Here is a 24,389-nt window from a genome sequence, read left to right as displayed (position 1 = left end):
CTTTATGGTTAAAAACTGAATGTTCTGTGGTAGTTCTCCCCTGCCTTTTAGCAGTTGCTGCAAACCCTGCTAACCAAATAGATCCTGCAGTGTTAGCATCTTATTTTCATTCCTGTAGGTGTTTATACGGGAGCTGATCTCCAATGCTAGCGATGCCTTGGAAAAACTGCGTCACAAGCTGGTGTCTGAAGGCCAAACGCTGCCAGAAATGGAGATTCATTTGCAGACGGACACTGAGAAAGGCACCATCACAATCCAGGTAACTACTTATATGCTGATAAGTATAACCTATGGACACAGACATTGGTATGGGGAAAGCCTGGGGGTGGGCTGGATGCGGGGTGGAGGGGATCAATTCAGTGGGGATAAAAAGGGGACATCTGTAATAATTTCAACAATAAAGATAAAGAAACTTAAAAGACAAAACAAAACAAAAAATCCAGGTACCTCCTCCTGTGTCCTGATGGGCGGCGCGCCTCCCTGCCTCTTGTGCTGATGCCTCCACTGGTCATGGAGGTGACTGGGAAGTGACCCTCTTCACACACTGGGATACAGGAGATAGACTTGCCTTTTCATTATGTCTTTAGGCCCCAAGCATTGTGCTGACCATCTTTACAGTTATAATAACTCTTGTTTTAATATATGATAAAAATAACACTCAATGTAGAAAATTTGGAAAACACAAATAAGTAGAAAAGAAAATTTAAAATCACCATTAGCATCTGTCCATTAGCATCTGTCCATTATGTTTTTGGTGTCTATGCATTTATTTACACATCTAAATATTTTTAAACTATACATTATTTTTTAAGGTACTCTTCATATTTTTAAATATTTTTATTGACTTGGGGGTTACATTGGTTAATAAAATCATGTAGGTTTTTTCTTATTTTTTATTGAGTACTCTTCATATATATGTTTTTTATTTTTATTTTTTTATTTTATTTTATATTTAAAAATATATCTTTATTTATTGCAGAGAGAGGAAAGGAGAGGGAGAGAGAGAGATAGAAACATCAACGATGAGAGAGTCATTGATCGAGCCCGCAACCCGGGCATGTGCCCTGACCGGGAATCAAACCCTGATTGCCTGGATTCTAGGTCGACCCTCAACCACTGAGCCACGCCTGGCCGGGCAATATATATATATATGTTTTTTAAATCCTCACTTGAGGATATGTTTTTCATTGATTCCAGAGGGAGAGGGGGAGAGAGAGTGAGAGAGAGAGAAACATCGATGTGAGAGAGAAACATCAATCGGTTACCTCCTGTATGTGCCCCAACCATGTGTCAAACCTGCAACCTGGGCATGTGCCCTGACCGGGAATAGAACCTGAGACCCTTCAGTGCACAGAATGATGCTCTAACCAACTGAGCCACACTGGCCAGGGCGTCTTCCTATTTGTAACTACTTGTTCATTTGTAATGCGTATTTTCCCATGATTAAATATTCTGTAGTACCATTTTTAATCTTAGCCTGCTCTTTGAATTAATAGTCTTTTGATGAAGCAATACTTTTGGTTGCTGTTGTAACCTTTTGAAAATTTTAAGGTCAAAAAGTTAGAAAGGCAAAGGAGGTTGATCAGGCAGTGACCCTAAAGGGGACATGATGTTCCCAAGACAGCTGCTTCAGGGCTGTTGTCCCAAAGTCACGGTAGAATTGTGGGGTGCGCGTCTCGGTGGGGGCGGGGGTGGGTGGCAGGGTGCTCCTCAGTTGGGCTCTAAGTGGGCACTTCCTTTAGATCCCCTGCCTCCACCAGGTGCACCCGTTGGCCTGCTCAGGACCGTGCTGTAGGCCTCTCCTGTGCCCTTTCGCTTGCTTGTTCTCTCGTTTGCGTATGTGTGGCCTTTCTTTGTTGTTTTAATAAACTTCATTGAAGTATGATTTACATACAGTAAATTTACCAGGTTCAAGCATACAGTTCATTGATTTTTGACCAGTGTACACTTTCTTTTTTCTTTTTTAATATTTGGAAGAAACCATACCTACTTTTTGCTTTTTAGAGAGAAGAGAGAGAAATGTTGATTTGCTGCTCCACTTAGTTGTGCACTCATTGGTTGCTTCTTGTATGTGCCCTGACCAGAGATTGAACCTGCAACCTTGTGTATTGGGGCGACACTCTAACATACTGAGCCACCCGGCCTGGACGACCAGTGTACACTTGTGTAACCACCCGTACCATCATGATGTTATCATCCCAATATTCCCTTCTCTTTTCCCTGCCCCTCACAACCACTGATCTGCTTTCTGTCAGTACAGTTTTGTATTTTCTAGGATTTCATAGAAACAGAGTTATACAGTAGGTACTCTTTTGAGCCTGATTTCTTTCATTTTGCATAGTGCTTCTGAGGTTCATCCTTATTGTTGCATGTGTCAGTAGTTTGTTCCTTTTTATCAGCGTATGGATGTAGTATTACAGTTTGTCCACTCACCAGTTGATGAGCATTTGTTTCCAGTTTCGGATATTAGGAATAAAGCTGCTGTGAACAGTTGAGTTTAAGTCTTTGTGTGGCCATACCTAGGAGTGGGATTGCTGTGTCATAAGTTGAGTATCTGTGTAACTTTATAAAAAACTGCCAAACTTTTCCAAATTGGATGTCCAATTTTGCATTCCTACTAGTATCATTGGAGAATTCCCGTTGCTTTACATCCTTGCAAACATTTGTTATTGTCAGTCTTTTAATCTTAGGCATCCTAGTGGCTGTCTCATTGTGGTTTTTAATTTGTATTTCCCTAATGATTGATGCTATTGACCATCTTTTCATGTGTTTATTTGTCATTTGTATAGCTTCTTTGTGAAATGTCTAGTCAGATTTCTTTTTGCTCATTTTTAATAGTTTGTCTTTATTGAGTTGTAAGAATTCTTTAATACTCTTTTCTTTTAATATGTTTTTTATTGATTTCAGAGAGAAGGGAGAGGGAGAGAGAGATAGAAACATCAATGATGAGTGCCTTTGATTGGCTGCCGCTTGCATGCCCCCTACTGGGGAATTGAGCCTGCAACCCAGGCATGTGCCCTGACTGGAATCGAACCCTGACTTCCTGGTTCATAGGTCGATGCTCAACCACTGAGCCATGCCGGCTAGGCTTTAATAATTTTAATAAAAGTCTTAGATACATATTTTGTAGATATATTCCTCCAATTTGTGACTTGCCTTTTTATTTTCTTAGGGGTGGCTTTGAAAAACAAACATTTTTAATTTTAATGAAGTCCAGTTTATCACTTTTTTCTTTTATGCTTCATGCTTTTAGTGACCTAAGTAAGAAATGTCTGCCTGTTCCAAAGTTATAAAGATACTCTCCTATATTTTCTTGTAGAAGTGTCTTAGCTCTTACATTTGGGTCTGTGATCCATTTTTGTGTATGGTATAAGGTCAGGGTTGAGATTAAGTTTTGCATGTGGCTATCCAGTGTTTAAGCACAATTCAGTTTTCATTTCTCCATCAAATGATCTTGGAACCTTTGTTGAAAATGGAGTGACACTGTGCAGCTCTATTTTTGGATCAGTTTTCTCTCTTTGATCTACATGTCTGTTCTCTAGTGAGGTTTTTTCCTGCGCTATGGCTGATATGACTAGAATTTGTCTTTTCTGATGACCGTGTAGCATTACTCTGCTGAGCCCTGCCTGACAAGAGTAATTGATGCCACTTGTGCCCCAGGGCTGTCTATACACCTCATCCCACCTCTCCCGGTGCTGGCACTTTGGCACTTAGCGTGTCTCTCTCCTTAGGACACTGGCATTGGGATGACACAAGAAGAGTTGGTGTCCAACCTGGGAACGATTGCCAAGTCAGGGTCTAAGGTAAGCCCCCCCAGTGCCCCTTCCTTCCTCTCCTTGAAAGGCAGCCCCCTCCCAGAGAGGGTAGGTGCCAGCCCACTCTGAACGCCAGCTTCAGTAGGAGTGTCCTCTGGTGTGAGCTCTGTGTTGGTTCTATGGAAACACCATGTGACATGATTTCATTCTGTTGTTAGGGGGACATCTGAGGAAGTTCCTGTTATTTTATAGATGAAAGGCTGAAATAAGTACTTGATGCATAGGTGGAAATTGACTGGCTCTAGGTTCAAAGCCTGTTGGTGTAAGTCTGGAATATGCCATTCTGCCTCCTGAAGCTTTTCTCCAAGTCATTTCTCAGTGATTACTTGAGCTGCATAGGCTTGAGATAGAGGGGGTAGGCAGAAATAAATATTCTTCCTTTCACACACCATGGTTCACAAGAATAAATGTGGCCTGCAGTGTCCACGGGCAGGATGGTTCTTCAGAGCCCGCCTCTGTGGGAACAGAGCGCCCATTGGGGTGGTTGGCTGCTGGTGCATCTTGAAGCCTATGAGGGGAGGCAAGTGTCAGTGATCATGGTATCCTCCTCCAGTGGCTTTTGTGCCAGCCCAAGACAGGCTGGTGGCCCTCGGCTGCCTTTGTGCCTCTCCTTGGTGACCAAATGTTCTTTGTTTGTTTTGTGGGCCTAAGTGGTGCCTAAAATGACACTTTGCGCTAAGTGCTTGAAAATAGTCTAATTATTGGTCCAAAGCGATTTATAGAAATTTCCACTTTTAAAAAACTTCTTTATATAACTTACTCCCCCCCATTACATTTATTGAATTCCTATCGAGGAAAGTCTGTGCTATCTCATGGACAGTATTCATAGCAGAGTGTCTTCATTTTACTTGATTTTTAATCTTAGAAAGTTTGCTAACATGAGTTATAATAGTTAAGTGCTGGTGGTACCATACAAAGCATGTCCTTGGTATGTACTGTTAGCCCATGAAGTGTAGAATCTAGGAGACATGCAGAAGACACATCTGGGCATGTGTGTCACATCCCTTCACCTCTGGAACCTCGGGCTGCCCTAAAGAAGCTGTCGCTCCTCTCTTTCTTGCAGAGAGGACGCGTGCACTCACACTGCCGCTTCCTCACACCCAGGGTGTGTGACCCGTTGGCCTGACAGGCTGGGTTACAGGCCCTGTGAATCAAATACAGAACCCTCTGCTGCCCAGCTTGGGGTCTTCGGGCAAGTCACTTTACCCCTCTGTGCCATTGTTCTGTGTGTAAAATGGGTGAAAAAGTATTTAGTGTGGATGTCTTGAGGATTAAATGTGATCTTAGCCCTTGTTAGAGGAACGCACATAGGGAGTCACAAACGTCAGTTCTCTCTGGGGAAGGGGATGCCCTCCCTCTGACCAGCCTTTGCCACCACAGGCCTTTCTGGATGCACTGCAGAACCAGGCAGAGGCCAGCAGCAAGATCATTGGCCAGTTTGGAGTGGGTTTCTACTCGGCTTTCATGGTGGCCGACAGAGTTGAGGTCTATTCCCGCTCAGCCAGCCCAGGCAGCCCTGGTTACCAGTGGCTTTCAGACGGGTGAGTAAGTGACAGCGGGGTCCCCAAGTCATGCACAAGGAGTGTCCCTTTCCCTGGGACCACCGCAGCTAAGGGGCACTTGATGTGCAGAGTGGGATTGGGCTGAAGCATTAGCACTTTGTTTGGAAAGTTAGACCCTCCTCGGAAAACGCCACCGGGCCTTCCTGGGCCTTTTACAGGAAGCCTGAACCTCATACTTTGGGGAGCCAGCTACTTTATGATCCCAATGGCCCGTGGTGTCTGTTTGGGCTCCGTGACTGTGCTCTGGAGTGTGGACTGTTCCCAGCGAGTCTCCTTGGTTCAGGGTTTGGCCATTCTCCTGGTGCCCCCTTGTTCTGGTTAGCCTCCATGGACTTTGTCTTATGGGAACTCATTCTTGATTACCTTACCCCCTGACCCATGAATTTCCGGGTTTGACCCACTGGCCTGGCCCCACTTTCCTGCCAGCTCAGGCCTCAGGAGTTTCCCTTCAAAGATGATTGTTTGCTCTCCAGCATGCACTGGGCCATGTCTTACAGCTCAGTTAGGTGCATGTTCCAACACGATCTCAAGTCTGTATTTGAGGAGGATGACATCTTAGTCAAATGTGAGCATTTGTTCAGTAGGCCCCAAACTTTCTGAGTCCTGTTTTCCTGACAGTCTTTTGTCTTCCACTGTGGTTTTAGTAGCACATTGAGGAGGAGGCCCGACCAGAGCACAGCTCATCTCCCTCAGTCAAAATTAAAGTTTCTGCTTTATTCCATGAAAGCAGTGCTCAAGGTAGCAATGAGGCATCGACTTGTTGGGGGTTTGTCCCCTCCTGTTTTTCTCCTGAAATAGCTTCTCTGCTCTTAAGGAGACACCTGGCTTCTGCTAGAGGTTCAGAAATGCACAGAATTAACATGGAGTTAGGGGCAGTCTGCAGGCCTATGGCTGTGTGCTCCCAGTGTCTGGCACAGTGCCCAGTCCTGCTCAGGTGAACATAAAGCTTGAGAGGTTGTGCTCCTGAGAGAGGATGTCCTAAGGGAGGAGAGCCTTGCACCACAGCAGCCACTGTCCCTGACAGAAAGTTGTTGGCCTAGGGGCTCGGCTGGGTGCAGAAAAGGTGGTGCTCTGGCTTCCTTTCTGTGTGTCAGCTTGGGCTCTGCTTGTGAAAACCAAGGAAGAGTCACTGGACTTGACGTATAGGATTTTTCAGTAGTCATGTGGAACTGGCTTTCCCTCTCTTGTGTGTCTTAGCTCCGGAGTATTTGAAATTGCTGAAGCCTCAGGAGTTAGAACTGGGACCAAAATCATCATCCACCTCAAGTCAGACTGCAGAGAGTTTGCCAGCGAGGCCCGAGTGCAAGGTGAGTAGGAGCCTGGGCTTCTGGACACGTGGGTGGCAGCACCAGGTCAGTGAGGTACCTCTTGCTGGCCTGTTTTAGGAGATTCTGTCAGGGTGGTGGTGTGTGGGGAACACAGGATAGAGCTAATAGGGACATTCCGCAGGTTGGCTACTTAGGCCCTCTGAGGACAGGCTCTGGGCTTAGCCTCCTGACTGTTGGCAGTCAGGTTCCATTCACTCTTTCTCCCCTTGAGCAGCACTTTGTCTTCAGTCACTTGGAGGTCTCACACAGTGCTTTCATCACTGCCTGTTTTGTCAGATATCACTGGCCCACCCACCTGGCCGGCTTGAGCCCAGGCTTGACTGAGAACCAGAGCGGGTGCTTCTTTGTGGTGGTTTTCTCTATCCATGTCTTACTAAATGCTTATTGAAGGTGCTGAGTGCTTTCCAAGATTCACTACTAGCTTATAAAACTGCATTTATGTCACCAAGAAGGCAGCATGATCTCATGGTGGCCTGAACCTGGAGACATCTGGTTGTGGTGTGAGTTCTGCTCAGCATGTGCAGGCAGGATATGTCCCTGCAGTGTCCTGGTTTCCCACCTGTGACACGGGCATGGCACTGATGAGCCCTCCCCAGCCTGCTGAGTTACCCCTGTAGCAACTTTCAGAGCTTTTGTTTCTAGAAATTTCTGTAGTCATTGTTTTTCTTTTGTCTCTTTTAGATGTGGTGACAAAATATAGTAATTTCGTCAGCTTCCCCTTGTACCTTAATGGAAAACGTATCAATACCTTGCAGGTGAGACACTCAGCTGTGTGAAGGGCTCAGGCAGCTATGGAGGCCAGTTGGTACATTTTGGGGCTGAATGGGCAGAGATGGGACTGGGTGATCCTGTCAAAATCCCAGGACAAGGTGGTCTTTGTGGAGAGGCGAGATCTGTGATGCAGATGAGGTCCTACCCCTCCACACCCCATTCCTGTGCACCAACTGTAAATGCCCACACCGTACATTTCACCCTGTTATAGTGTACAGGTCAGTGGTTCTTAATGTATTCAGTGTTGTACAACAGTCACCACAGTCAATTCTAGAACATTTTCATCACTCAAAAATAACCACCCCTGTACCCATTAGCAGTCAGTCCCCACACCCCCTACCCCCCATCTCTGGCAACTACTAGGCTACTTTCTGTTTCTGGATTCACCTATTCTGGACATTTCATATAAATGGAATCAAGCCTGATGTGGCCTTTTGTTTTTGTGTCTGGTCTCTTATCATAGGTTCATCTGTGTTGTCCTCTTGGGGCTGGATATTCCATTGTATGGTTAGACTGCTGCTTTATCCATTTGCCCACTCATGGCGACTATTCATGATATGTGGGCACATCTAAATCCTACCACCTGGTTCGCCCTTCTGGACAGACTGTACTGGGGGAGGGGTTACTTGTTCTCAGAGCCTTTTGTGTGTTTTTGTACTCACCCACAATCCATTCAGGGACACCCCTTCCCCCAGTGCTGGAGTGGGTGGGGCTGGAGGCAGACGGAGGGGCTTGCACCTGAGGCCACCACCCTGGTCTGTCCCAGGAGGCTGGTTCTCTGCTCATCCTGAGGGAGCACTCACTAGCACCCAGGTGCCATGAGCTCCACCAGCTCAGCTCCATGTGGTTGTTGTGAGGAAGTGTCTTAAACATAATATTCCCCATTAATGTCCATTCCCAGGCCATCTGGATGATGGACCCCAAGGACGTGGGCCAGTGGCAGCACGAGGAATTCTACCGCTACATCGCTCAGGCCTATGACAAGCCCCGCTACACTCTGCACTACAAGACAGACGCCCCTCTCAATATCCGCAGCATCTTCTATGTGCCGGAAACAGTGAGCATTTGACTTGCTGCCCTCAGCATGCAGGGGCTGCATGTGGCTTGTCTGCAGCTCCCTGAGTGGGGCATCACCCATGGCGACAGCGTTTCCCATCACCAGTAGCACTTCCTGAATGGTTACAGTCCGTCACAAACATAGCACAAAAATTAACTTGGCAGCATCAGAGAAAAGAAAAACCTATGCCTCTGGGTGGGTGAGCACAGAGTTGTAAAGGGAGGGAGTGTTTTACGTGGCGGTTTTGGGTGGAGCAGAGATGTTGGGCCATGAGGGCCTGGGCTTTTGTAAACGGAGCTGGCTCAGGGTGCCTGCAGGGATGCCCCTTGGAGCAGCCTGTGGGCTTCCTCTGTCTCCAGGCAGCACGTTCCCTACCTCTGCGGTGAGATGGATTCTGGGGTGCTCTTCCCGAGCGCCACAGTGGGATGGATTCTGGGCTACCCAGATAATTTGTGCGTTCTCCATACTTCCGTTTCACTCCTAAGACTTCTGGCTCATAGTAGCATGGTGAAATCTATGACAAAGCCTGCAGCAGAGAAGCCTGCTCAGGGCTCCCTGGCTTCATTTGACTGGAGCCCTCTTAACGCCCCACACCAATTATCCACTTAGGAAACAGCTATTCTTGACCCTCATTACTGAGTGTCCTTTGTAGACCAGTTATACTGCTTCCTGCGACAATTAATGCAGAATCTTGGGCCCTTCCAGGACCTCCAGATTCAGTCTTTATTTTAATAAGATCGCAGTGTGAAGGGTGTACAGACTGCAGGTTTCGAAGCACTAGGTTAGAGCAGGGCTTGGCAGGCATTTCTGTGGAGGGCCAGACAGTGGCTGGTTTGGGCTTTGCAGGTTACGCACAGCCGCAGAGCTCTGCCACTGGCCAGAAAGCACCATGACTGCACCTAAGGGAACAAGCAGAGTCGTGGTCCAGGAAACTATAGATACTGGAATTTATACCTCACATATTTTTCACATACCGTGAAATATTATTTTGCTTTTTTTTCAACTGTTTAAAAATGAAAAAGCCATTCTAGGCTACACCAGGTGATGAGCCAGATTTGGTCTGTGGGCTGTAGTTTGCTGACCCGTAACCCCTAGCAGGTTTGGTTCTGTTCACGGGGACATGTGATTCCTCCAGCGGGAGTGGGTTGGGGAAGGCAGCAGCTGCCCAGAGAAGGCCCCCTGAGAGCTGCTGTGTGGGGATCCTCTCTGGGCGCTGGAATTCTGAACAGACAGTTGTGGGTAGTCTCCTGGCCTATCTGCTTCTAGATCACTGCATATCCACCCCACAACTTCCATTCCAGGGCCAGCATTGGGCAGGATGGTTCACAGAGTTATCAGGGCTCCCCCATGACCTTGTAGGTTCTGCCCCCGTGTGTGCAGCTGACACTGCCCTTTCCTTGCCCACAGAAACCATCAATGTTTGATGTGAGCCGGGAGCTGGGCTGCAGCGTATCTTTGTACAGCCGCAAAGTCCTCATCCAGACCAAGGCCACTGATATCCTGCCAAAGTGGCTGCGTTTCGTTCGAGGTATGGGGTCCACGCCCTAGAATGGGAATGGGAGTGGCTCCCTGCCTGTGGCCTGGGGCGCTGACTGCGTTAGAAGGAGCTCATCTGTAATGAGTGTGGGGTCAGGGAGGCAGCCTCAGATGCTGGCTGGGTGAGCCAGATGGGCGTGCTCACAGTGCCTCCCAGGAAGCTAACTGCCTCCAGATACTAGTCTTGATTTAGGGGAATGGGACAGATGGACATGTTTAAATTGAGTTGTTATAGTGTTTAAAGATATCACATGAGCTTTAGATTTAGACATGAACTGCCTTGATTTTTTTTGTTTTTGGTTAATCTGCACTGGAGGATATTTTTTCCCATTGATTTTATTTTTTTAAATTTATTTTTGTTAATCCTCACTCTAGGATATTGTTCCCATTGATTTTTTTTTTTTTTAGAGAGTAGAAGGGAAGGAGGGAGAGAGAGACATCAGTGCGGGAGAGACACATCGATTGGTTGCCTCCTCACACACCCCGACAGAGACCGGGAACCTACAACCCAGTTACGTGCCCTTGCCTGGGTACCAAACCCGAGACCCTTCTTTGTGCGGGCCAGCACTCTAACCACTGAGCAACGCTGGCCAGGGCAGCCTTGCATTTGAGTGAGATTAATAATAAACTCAGCATGTAAACCTTTGTGTTCATCATAGCATAAAAAGGTACAAAATACCCATAGCATTTATGACTTTAAACATAAAATCCAGGAAGTGGTTTTCAGAGTGTCAAAGTGATGCTGAAATGTTAGAAACTTCACTGGCAAAGGCTCGCAACCTTGCCTGCTTTTCCTCCGATCACATCTTCCTGACCTAGGCTGTCTGCATAAATTCCAGGATGTCATGACTTTCAGGGACTGGGGTGGTGGTGCCCCACTGAGCCTCCTCCCTTTGTCCTTCCTGCCTCCACCTTACCCTCACGTGGTCATGTGAGCTTCAAGGGAGAATTTTGGGGCCGAATGGGAGGCCAGTGTGGGGGGGGGGGGGCAGAGCTTCGGGCACTGTCAGGGTCCTGATGTGCCTGTTTCTCTCTGAGGTGTGGTGGACAGTGAGGACATCCCCCTGAACCTCAGCCGGGAGCTCCTCCAGGAAAGCGCTCTAATCAGGTAAGACTCTGGGAGCCGGCACCTGCTGAGACGAGGCCCTCACTGGCTCTCCTTTGCCACCAGAGGGCCAGAGTGGCTGAGGGAGTGAGAGCAGAGTGAGGAGCTACTGTGTTGAGGCCATGGGTAAGGGGCCATGTGCCTGGAGAATGCATGTAGATCACAGGTGCTTTGCCTGATGTTTTGTTTCATGTTTTCATAAAAAGGGTTGGGGGCCTGACCCACTGAGGAAAATAATGGCTGTGCTGGGGTTGGGGTATGTTCCCTCCCTTAACCAGCTCCCATTACCCAAACCCAGGGTGGCCACTGCTGGAGAGATTCCAGGCAGTCTGTCTCTGGTGTGGATGAGGCAAAAGACAACCACCGAGCCAGGAATACATCTGACCTTGGTCCCAGAAGGTCACTGATGTTGTGAAGAAGGCAAGGGCCGGGCCTCAGACCAGACCCTTCTTTGGAGTTGTTGCTCTTGGAATCCCCGGGGGCTGAGATGGCCGCGGTTGTCATGTCCCCATCCTGATTGTAGCAGTAGCTACTGTTACTGAGAGTTCATTCTCACCCAGAACTGGAAACTGAGTCACGGAGAGGTCACACCAGTCACTGAGAGAATCTGTATTTGAACTCACGTTTTCTGTCCACAGGCATTGCTCTGTCCCCAACAGTGGAGCTGGACTGACCCAAGGCTGCAGATAGGGCGTGTCCAGCCCCTTTTTGCTGCCTGTGGTTCTCAAGGGCTAGATTGTCAGTCTGAGACTCACCTTGATAAGAAAAGAATCAGCCATAAATAAAATGTTTGAAAGAATCATAAACTTACAAAAAAGGTGGAAACATGATACAAAGGACATTATCCCCCCTGTACCCTTTGAGAGTAAGGTGTCTGCCCTATACCCCATCTTCCCCAAATATCTTAGGGTGTATTTCCAGTGAACAGGGACGTTCTCCCCTCGCCGCAGTACAGCCTCCAGTGAGGGAGTTGGCTGGTGTGGCAGCACCGCCCTCTGACCTTCGGACCCATTCACTTCCCGCCATTTGTGTCGTCCTGTTGTTCTTTGGAGCAAGAGGGTGTAGTCCAGAGTCACCCTGCCTTTAGTTTCTCTAGCTTCCTTCAGGCTGGCCGAGTTCCGCAGTCTTTCCCTGACTTTTGTGACCCGGGTGCTTCTGAAGGTTTTAGGCCAGTGACTTTGTGGACTGCCCCTTGTTGTGGGTTGTCGATGCAGGAACAGCATGAAATGACTGCATCCTGTCGGGTGGAGCCTGACTTTGACGTGCCCCGTACTGGTGATCTACGTGTGAACACTGATGAGGGGGTACCGGTCTCCTCTGTGTGAGGGTCTTTGTCGCCTTTGTAATCAATACATCACATTTCGGGGTAGTATTTTGCAGCTTTGTGAAGAGCATGTTGCTTTATCAAATTTTCAGTATATTTATTATATCTGTTTTCTAATATCCATAATTTGCTTGTATGGACTGATTTCCTGCTTTATTTATTGGGTTATAATCTGTTAGTGTCATGTATTTTGATGCCCACACAGTCTCCGATTTGGCAGTGGGAGCCCACTCGGGCCGACTGCTGAGCTCTTCCTCATGTCTCCGCCCCGTTTGGAGCACTTCCTAGCTTCTGGCACAAGGTATTTCAAGCTCACCTGTGTTTTGCCCACATCATTTCCTAGCCCTGGAATTGCTCATTCCTCCAAGGAGCCTGGATTCATTTGAATGGAGAGTGGTATTAAGAGGTCTGGGCCCTGGGGATGCCATTGCTGTTGGGCTATCACTTCTCTCAGGCCTTCCTAGTAGACAGAGCTGAGGAATGTGAGTTTGTGTGTATTTATGTACGTGTACGTCCGCATCTCTACTGGTTTCTGTATCTGCTGAGTTCACCTGGCACCACTGGACTTCCTAGGCTGCTTCTTCCCTGTTTGCTCCCTTTGATGATGAGAAGTCTGCCTCTCATTCCTGTGGTACCTTTGGCCAGTCCCTCTCCATGTAATAGGTCTGCCATCACCATGGCGCTCCCCTGACATGGGCACCCCCTTCACCTGCTTGGGCTCCGACTCTACACAGGGGACTGCCCACTACCCCCCAGCCTGGACACCCTCCTCTGGGGTCCTTGGGCCTGGACACTCCATGCCAGGCTCCCCCTACCTCCACCCTGTAGGGACATTCTCCTGGACCTCTGTCCTGTCCTGTCCTAGCTGCTGTGGCTCCCTTGCCACAATTTTGGGTGCTGCCCTGTGGCTGAAGAACTGAGTCATTCAGGATGTGAGTAAAAGAGGAAAAGCTTAAATGAATGTTAAACATTACTGCTCCCCTACCCTGGATTATTAAAGAAATACATGGTAATTTCAGTTTGTTTTTTTTTTAAGGAAAGGCAAAATATTAAGAAGAAAATAAAAATACATTAATTCCACTAATAAAGTAGCTCATAATTTTAAAAATTTTTAAGTGGTTCTTTATTTTTACTTTTTACATTGAACATAATTGTTTACTAACATTTTTAAATTTCAATTTTATTAGAGGTATAATTGACATAAAATTATAAGATATTTAAAGTGTACATCATGGTGATTTGATGTATGTATACATTGTGAAAGGATTCCAAGTTGCTTATAATTTTATGCCATTAAATAATGCTGCAGTTAACACCCTGACCCACAAAGTCCCAATTTTGTAAAATTGTAGTTTGTAGCTATAGTGTCTATATTGTATTTGTAGTATTGACCCTAATTATGCAAAACTATGATGTATAGAGAGTAGCATAGTTTTGCAGATGTGTGCATATACATACACTGTGACTTGTCCATATTGAGATTTTTCTGGTTTTTTTTTTCTTTTAACACAGGTCCTTTTTCATGTCATTAAGGGTCATTAGAGGATGTACTTTTTTAAAAAAAAATGTTTTCATTGATTTCTTTTAGAGAGAGGGGAACATATATATAAGAGCAGAACATCAATTGGCTGCCTCCTACATGCCCCCTACTGGGGACCAAGCCAACAGCCTTTCGTGTAGGGACGACACCCAGCCAACTGAGCCACACCAGCCAGGGCTAGGATGTGATTTTTAATGACTGCACTTTTCCATCTTTCATTTTAGTCTACTCTCTCCTGTTGAACACTGAGATTGTTCATAATTGTTTTCCCTTTGATGTGCTGTAGTGAGACTTCTGCTCCATCAGTCTTGGTGACTCATTATAATTTCCAGGGTATAATCTCTACGGTTGGAACCATCAAGGCTGGGCTGTTTGTTGCCCTCCACAAAGGGCTGTCAGTCCACATTCCTACCTCTAGGAGGCGCATGTCTTCCTACCTGGTGTTTGCAAAGGGTACCCTTTCTTTTTGTGTTTTTTAAAATTTGGCCAGAATGGTATGTTGTTTACACTTCTTTGATTTATTAGTGGAACAGAACACTTTTTTCATAGCCTCTGGCTGTTAGTATTTCATAAAAATTGCTTGTTCATAATAAATGCATTTCTGTGCTGTAGGAAACTCCGGGACGTTCTACAACAGAGGCTAATAAAATTCTTCGTTGACCAGAGTAAAAAAGATGCTGAGACATATGCCAAGTTCTTTGAAGATTATGGCCTGTTCATGAGAGAGGGCATTGTGACCACTGCTGAACAGGAGGTCAAGGTAGGGTCTAGGTTTCTGGATTTTTCTCTGTGCTGCCTTGGGCTGTGGAGGAAGCCGGTGGAGGCCAGAAACCTGAGCTTCCCAGGATATGACAGTGACATATCTGAGCATCCCAGCTACTGCTGCCTAGGGGCCAGTAAGCGCAAAACGTGGCCTCAGGACTTCTGCTAGTGGTTGCAGTAGGCCCAGCATTGTGCGGGAGTATCCTTACCCTTCATCCTGTGGAATGAGACTCACCTCCCTCAGTTCCCTCACCTGAAGTGGGAAGGAAGTAGGCGTGTACTCTGTCTCCTCCCACTAGTGTTCAGCTGGCTCAGGAGATCACAAAAACAGGGCCAGGGCCAGGTACTGTCCACCAGGATGAGGAAGGGTGGAGACAGTGTGTAGTGAGGTCATGCTCATTGTGTGATTGGTGTAACTCCTTCAACATGGTGCCACTGGGCCACAGTTCAGTTCATCAGGCAGCATTACTTAAAAATGATACGATCATTCGATAAACATTTTTTGGTCTTTTTTTTAATCCTCAATATGTTTTTATTGATTTGAGAGAGAGAGAAAGGGAGGGAGGGAGGGAGAGAGAAACATCGATTGGTTGCCTCCCGTGCACTTCCTGACCAGGGATTGAACCTGGAACCTAGGTATGTTCCCTGACCGGGAATTGAACCTGCCACCTTTTGGTGCACAGGATCACACTCCAACCAATTGAGCCACACCGGCCAGGGCTATTTTATTTATTTCTTAATCCTCATCTGAGGATATTTTTTTCCATTGATTTTCAGAGTGGAAGGGAGGGTGGAGGGGGAGAGAGAGAGGAGAGAGAAACATTGATGGAGAGAGACACATCGATTGGTTGGCTCCCACATGCTTCCCAACCAAGGCCAAGGATTGAACCTGCAACCCTTTGGTATTCAGGTGGACACGAACCACTGAGTAACACCAGCCACAGTGAGAGCTGACCATTTTTCAACTGCGATATAATTTGCATAGTAAAATTCACCCTGTTAAAGTGAATAATTCAGTGACACTTGGTACATTCACAAGGTTGTAAACATCACTGATACATCGTTCCAGAACATTTTCATCACCCCAGAAAGACACCCATCCCCATTAAGTAGTCAGTTCCAGTGTTGGGGTTTCATCTTTTGCTCCAGAACAGCAGCATGGAAGGAAGGTTCCCAAGGGGTTGTTCAGGATGTAGGGGAGGGTGGGACTGGAGTGCCGCCAGGCAGTCTGAGGTTCCCACTCTGCTTCCTCCCTGGACCCTCCTCATTTCTGGTGCTCGGCAAACTCATACCGCTCCAGGCATGGGCCTGTTTAAACTCTCCCCTCATTCTCAGCGTTTTTGTTGGTTAACAGCAGCTGAGTGGTCACTACAGAGGCTTCATAAATACTAACTCAGTATATTTGTGTTAATGGAGACCCATAACTTGTACATAAGCACAAGCTCAGCATCTGAATTTGAGCATGACTCGCCAGGTGGGTTTCCACATCCTTGTTCTGACCTGTTTTTCAACTTCTGTCCACCTTTCATCTCTATCACGTCACTCTTTCATTTGGGCCCAGCCCTATGCCTGCCCCCCAGCTCTTCCCAGTGTCCCCAACACTTGTCTGTGCTGTGCTTATAAATGCATCAGTGGTATAGAGAGGGCAGAGTTTGTATCACATCCAGGCTATTGGTGTCAGGGATCCAGGCCCCCAGCTTGTAGCTTCTCTGTCCTTACCAGGCAGCTCCACCAGGAATCAAGACTTCCTGGCTGGTGTGGCGCAGTAGATGGAGCATCAGCCTGTGCACCAGAGGCTCCCAGGTACAATTCCTGGTCAAGGGACACGTACTTGGGTTGCAGGGTCAGTTCCCGGCCCCAATTGGGGCGTGTGTTGGGGGGGACAATCAGTCGATGTCTTTCTCTCACATTGATGTTTCTGTCTTTTCCTCTCCCTCCTTTTCTTTCACTCTCTGAAAAAAAAAGTCAATGGGAAAAATATTCTCAGGTGAGGATTAACCAACCAAAAAATATAAGCAACAACCCTGGCCGGTTTTTTCCGTGGTTAGAGCATCGGCCTGTGAACTGAAGGGTCCCAGGTTCAGTTTCAGCCAAGGGCATGTACCTCAGCTGCAGGCTCAATTTGTGGCCCTGGTTGGGGCAAGTACAAGAGGCAACCAGTCGATGTGTCTCTCTCACATTGGTGTCTCTCTCTCTCTCCCTCCACCTTCCAATCTGAAAAGCAATGGAAAAATATCCTCGGGTGAGGATTTAAAAAAAAATACCAACAAAAAAACACGTCTCCAGTAGTTACATTGCATTTCGGCCAACAGGAAGGAGAAGCACAAGCCCCTCCTTTAAGGGCCCATTCTCCAAGTTGTACATCCCACTTTCACTTGCCCCCTATTGGCCAGGACTAGTCACCTGGTTGGAGGAAGGCTGGGAAATGTGGACTTTATACCCATGTCCACATGCCCAGTGTGACTAGGAGGGGAAGGAGGATTCTGGGTCCAGGAGCAGTCTCTGCCATGGGGGGGTCTGCCCACTCCTAGGGTGCACACAGCTTGCCCAGAAAGCCCCTCTCCATGATGCCCGGGGCAACCTGGGGTGGAAGGTGTTCTCTGAGGTTCTGTGAACTTTTGATGTGGAGCTTACTCTAACTAGAGTCCACCATGGCCACTAGGGGTTGAGCCGCTCAGAGGCCATCCCTGGGCCAGGCCTCTGTGGGAGCTGCCCCAGCTGCAGAACCTGGTAGGCCCACCAGCAGGGGGTGAAGCGAGCAGAGCCTCTCCTCCCTTTAGCTATAGGCTTCCCAAGTCTGCCCAGCTGCTCTAGAGGCTTTCGGAGCGAGGACCTGGAATGAGCAGTGACCTGCCCTTTGTTTTCAGGAGGATATTGCGAAGCTGTTGCGATATGAGTCCTCGGCACTGCCCTCTGGGCAGCTGACCAGTCTCATGGACTATGCCAGCCGCATGCAGGCCGGCACCCGCAACATCTACTACCTGTGCGCCCCCAACCGGCACCTGGCTGAGCACTCACCCTACTATGAGGCCATGAAGCAGAAAAACACAGAGGTGGGTGAGCAATGGGGTAGGCTGCGACCCTACAGGCTGCTGGGGCCAGGTCAGAGAAGTTGGGGTCTGAGCACCCAAGCTGGGGGTGGGGGGGTGTCTCTATGCTTAGTGGAAAATGGCTGAATGTGCCCAGGACTTGGGAAAGCCAAGCCGTGTGATTTAACATCCAGGGGCACAGAAGTCCAGGCTGAAGTCTGCCATCTAGTTTGTGTGTCTCTATAGAAGGTGACATGGGGCTCTCTCTATAGGTAGAGTCACTGTTTCTACTACTAAGACACAGCCAGAGTCTCCCTTCCCACCCTCTGGTAATCCCAGGAAGCCCCAGCAGCATCCGGTGTGGCTCTTCCAAGGACTTGGGGCCCAGCCTGCAGCCCTCACTCCCATGACCCTCTCTCTGTCATGGGTGGAGTCTTCTCCAAGCCTGATGGAGATGTTCTTGGGCCCTCACAGGTTCTCTTCTGCTATGAGCAGTTTGATGAGCTGACCTTGCTTCACCTTCGTGAGTTTGACAAGAAGAAGCTCATATCTGTGGAAACGGACATCGTTGTCGATCACTACAAGGAGGAGAAGTTTGAGGACAGGTCCCCAGGTTGGTTCTATCCCTTTCTGGGCACAGGTGAGGATGGGACAGCCCAGGGGCTGACACTCTGCTGCAAGTCCTTTTCTGTCCTGCAACATGGGTTTAGAGGGATTTTCTGTCTGGCGTTACCAGCCTGCACAAAAGCAGCTGCTAGGAACACCTTAATGATTAACAGAAAATGTTTCCAGTGCCCTCTCCAGTGCCCCTTCCCTCGTTGGCTTCCTAAGAGAATCCAAAAGTATCTTTTTAAAGCTGTAACAAAACCATATGTGGCTCAGGGCAATCAAAAAAGTCCTTCTGCAGTTCAATTTTATTGGCTGGATTTTAGATGGAAAGCATCTCTGGTGGCTTCTTTGCGCCTGCGCCCAGGGACGGGTGGGGGTGGGGCTGTTGGAAACTTGGCATTGGTTTGTCAACATTTCAGGCCCCTAGTGGGAATGAGGTGGGAATTGTGGAGATGGCCTCTGAACTCACTTCCTTCTCTCCTCAAGCTGATGACCGCCTGTCAGAAAAGGAGATGGAGGACCTGATGGCCTGGATGAGAAATGCACTGGGGCCGCGTGTCACCAATGTGAAGGTGAGGTCTTCTGGAGACAGGCCACTGCTCGGCTCCCATGGCTCGTGACCACACAGCTGGCTAGCCTGCTGGCTCTGAGTTGCTGGCCTGGTGGGACTTCTCCCAGTGGCAGTTGAAGCCGTGACACAAGAGACCAGGCGTGTCACTACTGCTTCTGCGTATGAGCTTACATGTGTAGCCACGTGTGCCCAGAGGTGTTGATGGGGCAGGACAGGCAAGCTTGGCTGGCTTGTTTCCTCCACTTTATGGAGCAGGTGGGAACTGAGCGTGAAAGGTGAGCAGCCAGTGGCCTGGTGGGCAAGCAGAAGCAGAGAAGAGGGGTCCCCAGCTGGCCACCCCAAAGCCATCCTGGTCTAGGCTCCAGAGGAGCTGTGGTGGCATAGGACACAAGGGGTTCCACCCCAGCCCTTGGGAGCTCAGTCCAGCTGGAGTTCTTACTGGGGGAAGGGCTTCAGAGAGCTAGAAACAGACAGGTCCAGCTCAGAACTACAGAGAAAGCCAGCCACCAGAGAACAGGTATCCAGTGCAGGCTCACTGGCTCAGGAACAGTCCAGGAGTCGACCCAAGGGACGGGCAGGTGCGCAGGGTGTGGATGGCCAAGAGCAGAAGAGGATGGGCTCGGGTGGCTCTGTAGGAGTTAACAGCATGACTCTGAGGGGAAAGGATGGGCACAGATCGAGAGAGCTTCTGGTAGGAAGCATTGAGAACCAAGGCATGCAGCTGGGATTTCTCTGTGCAACTCACGTGTCCACTCTTTACAATAGACTCATTTAAGCCTCAGGTGACTATGAGGGAGGTAGAATTATGCTCATCCTGTGAAAGACAGGAGTACATCCCCAGCTGGGATGTCATGGAGCTGGATTTGAGTTGGAGCTCAGGCTCCTCTCAGTACCATGCTGCCAGGAAGGGTGCGCCATGGGCCCAGCAGGCTTAGAGTCTCTGGTGTGAGTCAGGAGGCCAGAAGCCTGTGGGGTGGGCTAAGGGGAAGGCCTGGTCAGGGAGGGGGGGTTGTGACCATTTGCTGGGAAAAATGTATTCATTATGAAGTCAGGCCATAGGGAGCCACAGAAAGGGGGTAGATGAGAGGGATGTCTGCAGGAAGAAGGCTCCAGTCATCTAGAGGGACAGGACTGAGGGAAGGGACTGCAGACAGACGTGGGGAGAGGCTGGACCTGAGGAAATGGAACAGCCAGGCGTAGGTGGTCTTAGTTGCTGTAGGTCTTGGAAGTGGCCCCTGTGGAGGATAGAGGTCCAGATAACTAACCAGGTGAGATGGACCTTGGACAGTAATTGACACATTAGAAACTGGTGGCTTTGCGGGGGTAGAAGAAGGGTGCCCCAAGCAGGATGCAGTTCCAGGAACTTGGTGCCGGCAGCAGTTCAGGCTCCCTCCTCATTAGTGGATGATTAGGAGGGAGGTCTGAGGGTTTGTCCCTGGAGACCTATGTTCTGCCTTGTCATCTGGGGAGATTTCACACTTGGTTCAAGACTGCCAGCCAGGGTCCCTCACTGCAGGATTCCTCAGCCCAGGGTCCCTCTCATGCCTGATCTCTGGCCTTGCTTACAGGTGACTCTTCGACTGGACACCCACCCTGCCATGGTCACCGTGCTGGAGATGGGGGCTGCCCGGCACTTCCTGCGCATGCAGCAGCTGGCCAAGACCCAGGAGGAGCGCGCTCAGCTCTTACAGCCCACCCTGGAGATCAACCCCAGGTAAGGCTGCCGGCCCCTTGGGCCCTCGATGCCCAGGAACAGCATGCTTGCTTCTGACTGCCAGGTACTCCTTTAAAATTGTGTTTTTATTCATAACATACAAGAAAAGTTTATAAAGCTTATAAATATAGTACCCATGTAATTAAACTATTCAATTTAACTTTAAACTATACCCATGTAAGGTAAATAAAAAATGGAACCTTGATGGCCCTCGGATGCTCTCCATTTTCTTACCATTAGAATTTTGTCCCTCTCAGGTAACTGTAGTCCTGACTTTTGTGATAATCATTGCTTTGCTTTATGGTCTGTGCACCCTTAACAAGCTTAGTTTTGCCTGTTTATGTGAAGTCTTACTTTCTTCTCTCAGTGTGAGAGACCTCTGTCCCTGTGGAGGGTGGCTGTGGTTTGTTTTTGTAGCTGAGTAATATTCATGGATTCAGTCTGCCTCAGCACAATTAGTTGTTCTGTTTTGACCGACATTCGGGTAGTTTCTGTTTGGAGCTGTTGGGGAACAGGTTGCTCTGAACATTCTTGTCCCTCTCTGACATGTGCGTATATGAGTTTCTCCCAGATGTGTGCCCAGGTGTGAAACTACCATATGCTTAGCTGGGCTACGTCATGCCCAGTTGCTTCCAGCATGCTGGTGCCAGCTCCCCTCAGCAGAGCACGAGAACCCACAGGTCCCTACTTTTACTTAAGGCCTTGGCCTTGGCTTTCTCATGACACATCTTATAAGACTATTTTTTTTCCTGTTGGGTTTTTTTAAAAATTGATTTATAGTTTTATTATACACTTTATCAGTTGCAGATCTCTCTTCCCACTCTTTTTAACCTGTATTAAGGTGTCTTTTGATGAGAAGTTCTCAATTTTAATATAATCAAATTCATAAACTTTTGTTAGAGTACCTATCACCAGCCATATCCGGTTTTCTCAGTGGTTAGAGCGAGGCCTGTGGACTAAAGGGTCCTGGGTTCGATTTTGGCCAAGGGCATGTGCCTCAGTTGCAGGCTCGATCCCTGGCCCTGGTCGGGGCACATGTGGAAGGCAGCCAATCGATATGTCTCTTTCGCATGGATGTTCCTGTCTCTCTCTCCCTCCCTTCCACTCTCTCTGAAGAGCAATGGAAAAATATCCCCGGGTGAGGATTAAAAAAAAGAAACCTCTCACCAGAACCATGAATGTATTTTGTCCACCTCCCCAGCAACCCACATGGCTTCTCCGTCCCTCGGGTACAGGTCCGTCCGGTCTGTTGGTCTGTCTTGAGCAGTACTGTGCTCCGTTTCCCCCACTCCTCTGCTTTCAGTAAGCGATTGCTCCCTTTGTTTTCCTTCAAGGATGTCTTGGCTACTCTAGGTCCTCACTTGTATATAATTTCAAGAGTTAGTATCTTTATGATCAGTTTTTTCCACCCATGTACACAGTATATATTTACTAGGTCTTATTTAATGTCTTTTGGTAACATGTTTTCTGTAGAGTTCCTATACATTTTCTTATAGTTACTCTTTGATGTGTCGTATTTCTTGGATATTTGGAAATTTCATTTTCTAACTATTGAAGACAGGTTTGTTTGTTTTTTAAATTGACTTTGTATACAGCAATAATTTTTAAATGAAATTAAACAATTCACCAAAAATGTTAAATTTAAACAAAATCCGTAATATTATCCCTCACAATCCACTATAGCCGATTTGTTATATTTTCTTTTGGACTTTTATCTCATATTTTGTGGGTTCTTTTATAGTACATGTCAAATTTTTTCATTTATCATTTTATCATAAGTATTTTTCCATGTTGTTTTATAACCATAAATTTTTTCATAAACTACTGGGGAGTAGGGGGAAGTGCCTTTTACATTTTCTGAACCAAATGACTAGACATGGTACTGGGTGAAAGATGTTAAACTGGCTTGTGGCTGGTCATGCAGCATGTCAAACACCTTTCCATAGAGCTGTTCCAGTTTGCGTGATGTGTGTGCCTCCCTCCCCAGGAAGGAATGCGGCTTCCAGCTGAGTCCCTGATGAAGATGGATGCTGATGCCAACTGGACACCCACTCAATTTAACCAGTTCTGGCACAAAAGTAGTTCCATAAGAATGGTGCAGAAGTGCTTGTTTCTGTTGCCAAGAGACTTTTTTTTATGGCTATTTGCTTTTAACACTGGTAGTAAGTTCACATGGCTGAGAATTCAAAAGAATCAAAGTTTATAGTGAAATTTCCCTCCTACCTTTGTACCCAATACAAAGATACTGTGTGTGTGCAGATTCATCTGTGGCTTCCTCTGTTACACAAGCAGTAACTTGCTATACAGGGGCCCTCACCTTGCTTTTTCTTTTTTTTTAAAAAAAGTTTTTGTTGATATTTGAGAGAGGAAGGGAGAGGGGGAGGGAGGGAGACAGATCAGTTGTCTCCTATATGCACCCCGACCAGGGACCAAACCCAAACTAGGCATGCACTCTGACTGGGAATGGGACTGGGGACCTTTCAGTGCATGGCATGATGCTCAACCAGCTGAGCCACTTGCTTTTTAAAAAGTGTTCATAAATAGTGCTATGAGGAAAGGGAAGTACTAAGTCTCAGAGCACCATCCATGTTTAATTTTTATAGACTCCAGCTGTCCTCTGTAGCAGTTAGACAAATTTGTTTCCCCAATGCCTTCAGTTTTAGCAATCTTCTCAATTTTTGCCATTCTCATAAGTGAAAAATTATAATTTTGATGTATATTTCTTATGAGTAAGGTCAGACACTATATTTATGGTATTTTTTCCTGTGCAGAAAAAAAATTTCCAATTTTTATGTTGCCAGTTATATAATTTCTTTTTGACTTCTGGGTTTGTGCTTTGCTTGGGAAGGCTTTTCCTTCTGAGATTATAAAACATTTCTTCCGTTTTCTTCTAAATTTTTACATTTAACATTTGATCTTGCTGGAATTTGCTTTGGTCTAAAGAATCGGGTGGGAATCCAACCTTATTGGTTTTTTGGCCAGTTACCCTGTCTTTTCCCTCTTGTGAAATGCTATCTTTAATCAGGTACAAATGAAATTCCCATGTGTGTGTGACTCTGTAGATTGTTGACTTTTCTGCACTTAGTTGTTGCCTTTTCATTTTCCAGAACTAAACGGTTTAATTACTGTTATCTGGGACTTTCTCCTCCAGCTTCTGGCTCTTTCCTTCCATATTTACTTTTATTTATGAATTTTATATTAGATTATTTAGGTATAAAATTAAACTTTAAGTATAAAAGAATATACACACATATATATTGTATATGTACGGATTAATTTACAGTCTCTTTAAGCACTGACATATATGCCTTTTTACGTATTTTTTTCCCCTTCAGTGTTTAGTTTATATTAATTTTGGTACTTACTGCATTTTCTAATATCAAAACTCCTGTTTCTCTGGGTATATAATTAATCATATTATCTGTCAAAGATCATTTACATCTTTTTATGTGTTTTATTTTTTTATACTGGACTGTCCTATTACACTTTTTTGAATGTTTTGATAACTCCAACGTCTCAGAAGGTAGAGGCCCTTGTGCTGGGTGCACAGCCTGGCTGAGCTCACTTCTGGGGGTTTCTGTTGTGCAGGCACACGCTGATCAAGAAGCTCAGCCAGCTGAGAGAGAGCGAGCCTGACCTGGCCCAGCTGCTTGTCGAGCAGGTGAG

At 47.1% G+C, this 24,389-nt stretch overlaps 1 protein-coding gene across 1 annotated transcript in view; it reads left to right on the top strand.

Annotated features, from left to right (window-relative positions):
* Nucleotides 1–24,389, top strand: part of TRAP1 (TNF receptor associated protein 1) — a 49,721-nt gene that overhangs the window by 24,831 nt on the left and 501 nt on the right. Inside the window, exons 4-17 of the mRNA XM_081132923.1 lie at nucleotides 119–259; nucleotides 3,732–3,803; nucleotides 5,196–5,356; nucleotides 6,575–6,684; nucleotides 7,387–7,460; nucleotides 8,378–8,533; nucleotides 9,941–10,061; nucleotides 11,108–11,177; nucleotides 14,651–14,798; nucleotides 17,668–17,853; nucleotides 18,304–18,442; nucleotides 18,925–19,010; nucleotides 20,578–20,723; nucleotides 24,312–24,384. Coding sequence (XP_080989049.1) covers nucleotides 119–259; nucleotides 3,732–3,803; nucleotides 5,196–5,356; nucleotides 6,575–6,684; nucleotides 7,387–7,460; nucleotides 8,378–8,533; nucleotides 9,941–10,061; nucleotides 11,108–11,177; nucleotides 14,651–14,798; nucleotides 17,668–17,853; nucleotides 18,304–18,442; nucleotides 18,925–19,010; nucleotides 20,578–20,723; nucleotides 24,312–24,384 — 1,683 coding nt within the window. The remainder of the gene's footprint in view (nucleotides 1–118; nucleotides 260–3,731; nucleotides 3,804–5,195; nucleotides 5,357–6,574; nucleotides 6,685–7,386; nucleotides 7,461–8,377; nucleotides 8,534–9,940; nucleotides 10,062–11,107; nucleotides 11,178–14,650; nucleotides 14,799–17,667; nucleotides 17,854–18,303; nucleotides 18,443–18,924; nucleotides 19,011–20,577; nucleotides 20,724–24,311; nucleotides 24,385–24,389) is intronic.

The sequence above is a fragment of the Miniopterus schreibersii genome (genome assembly GCF_964146895.1).
Source record: "Miniopterus schreibersii genome assembly, chromosome: 3".
In the NCBI taxonomy this organism is placed as follows: domain Eukaryota; kingdom Metazoa; phylum Chordata; class Mammalia; order Chiroptera; family Miniopteridae; genus Miniopterus; species Miniopterus schreibersii.
Note: the sequence above shows the minus strand (reverse complement) of the source record. Positions and strands in the feature narration are given on the sequence as shown.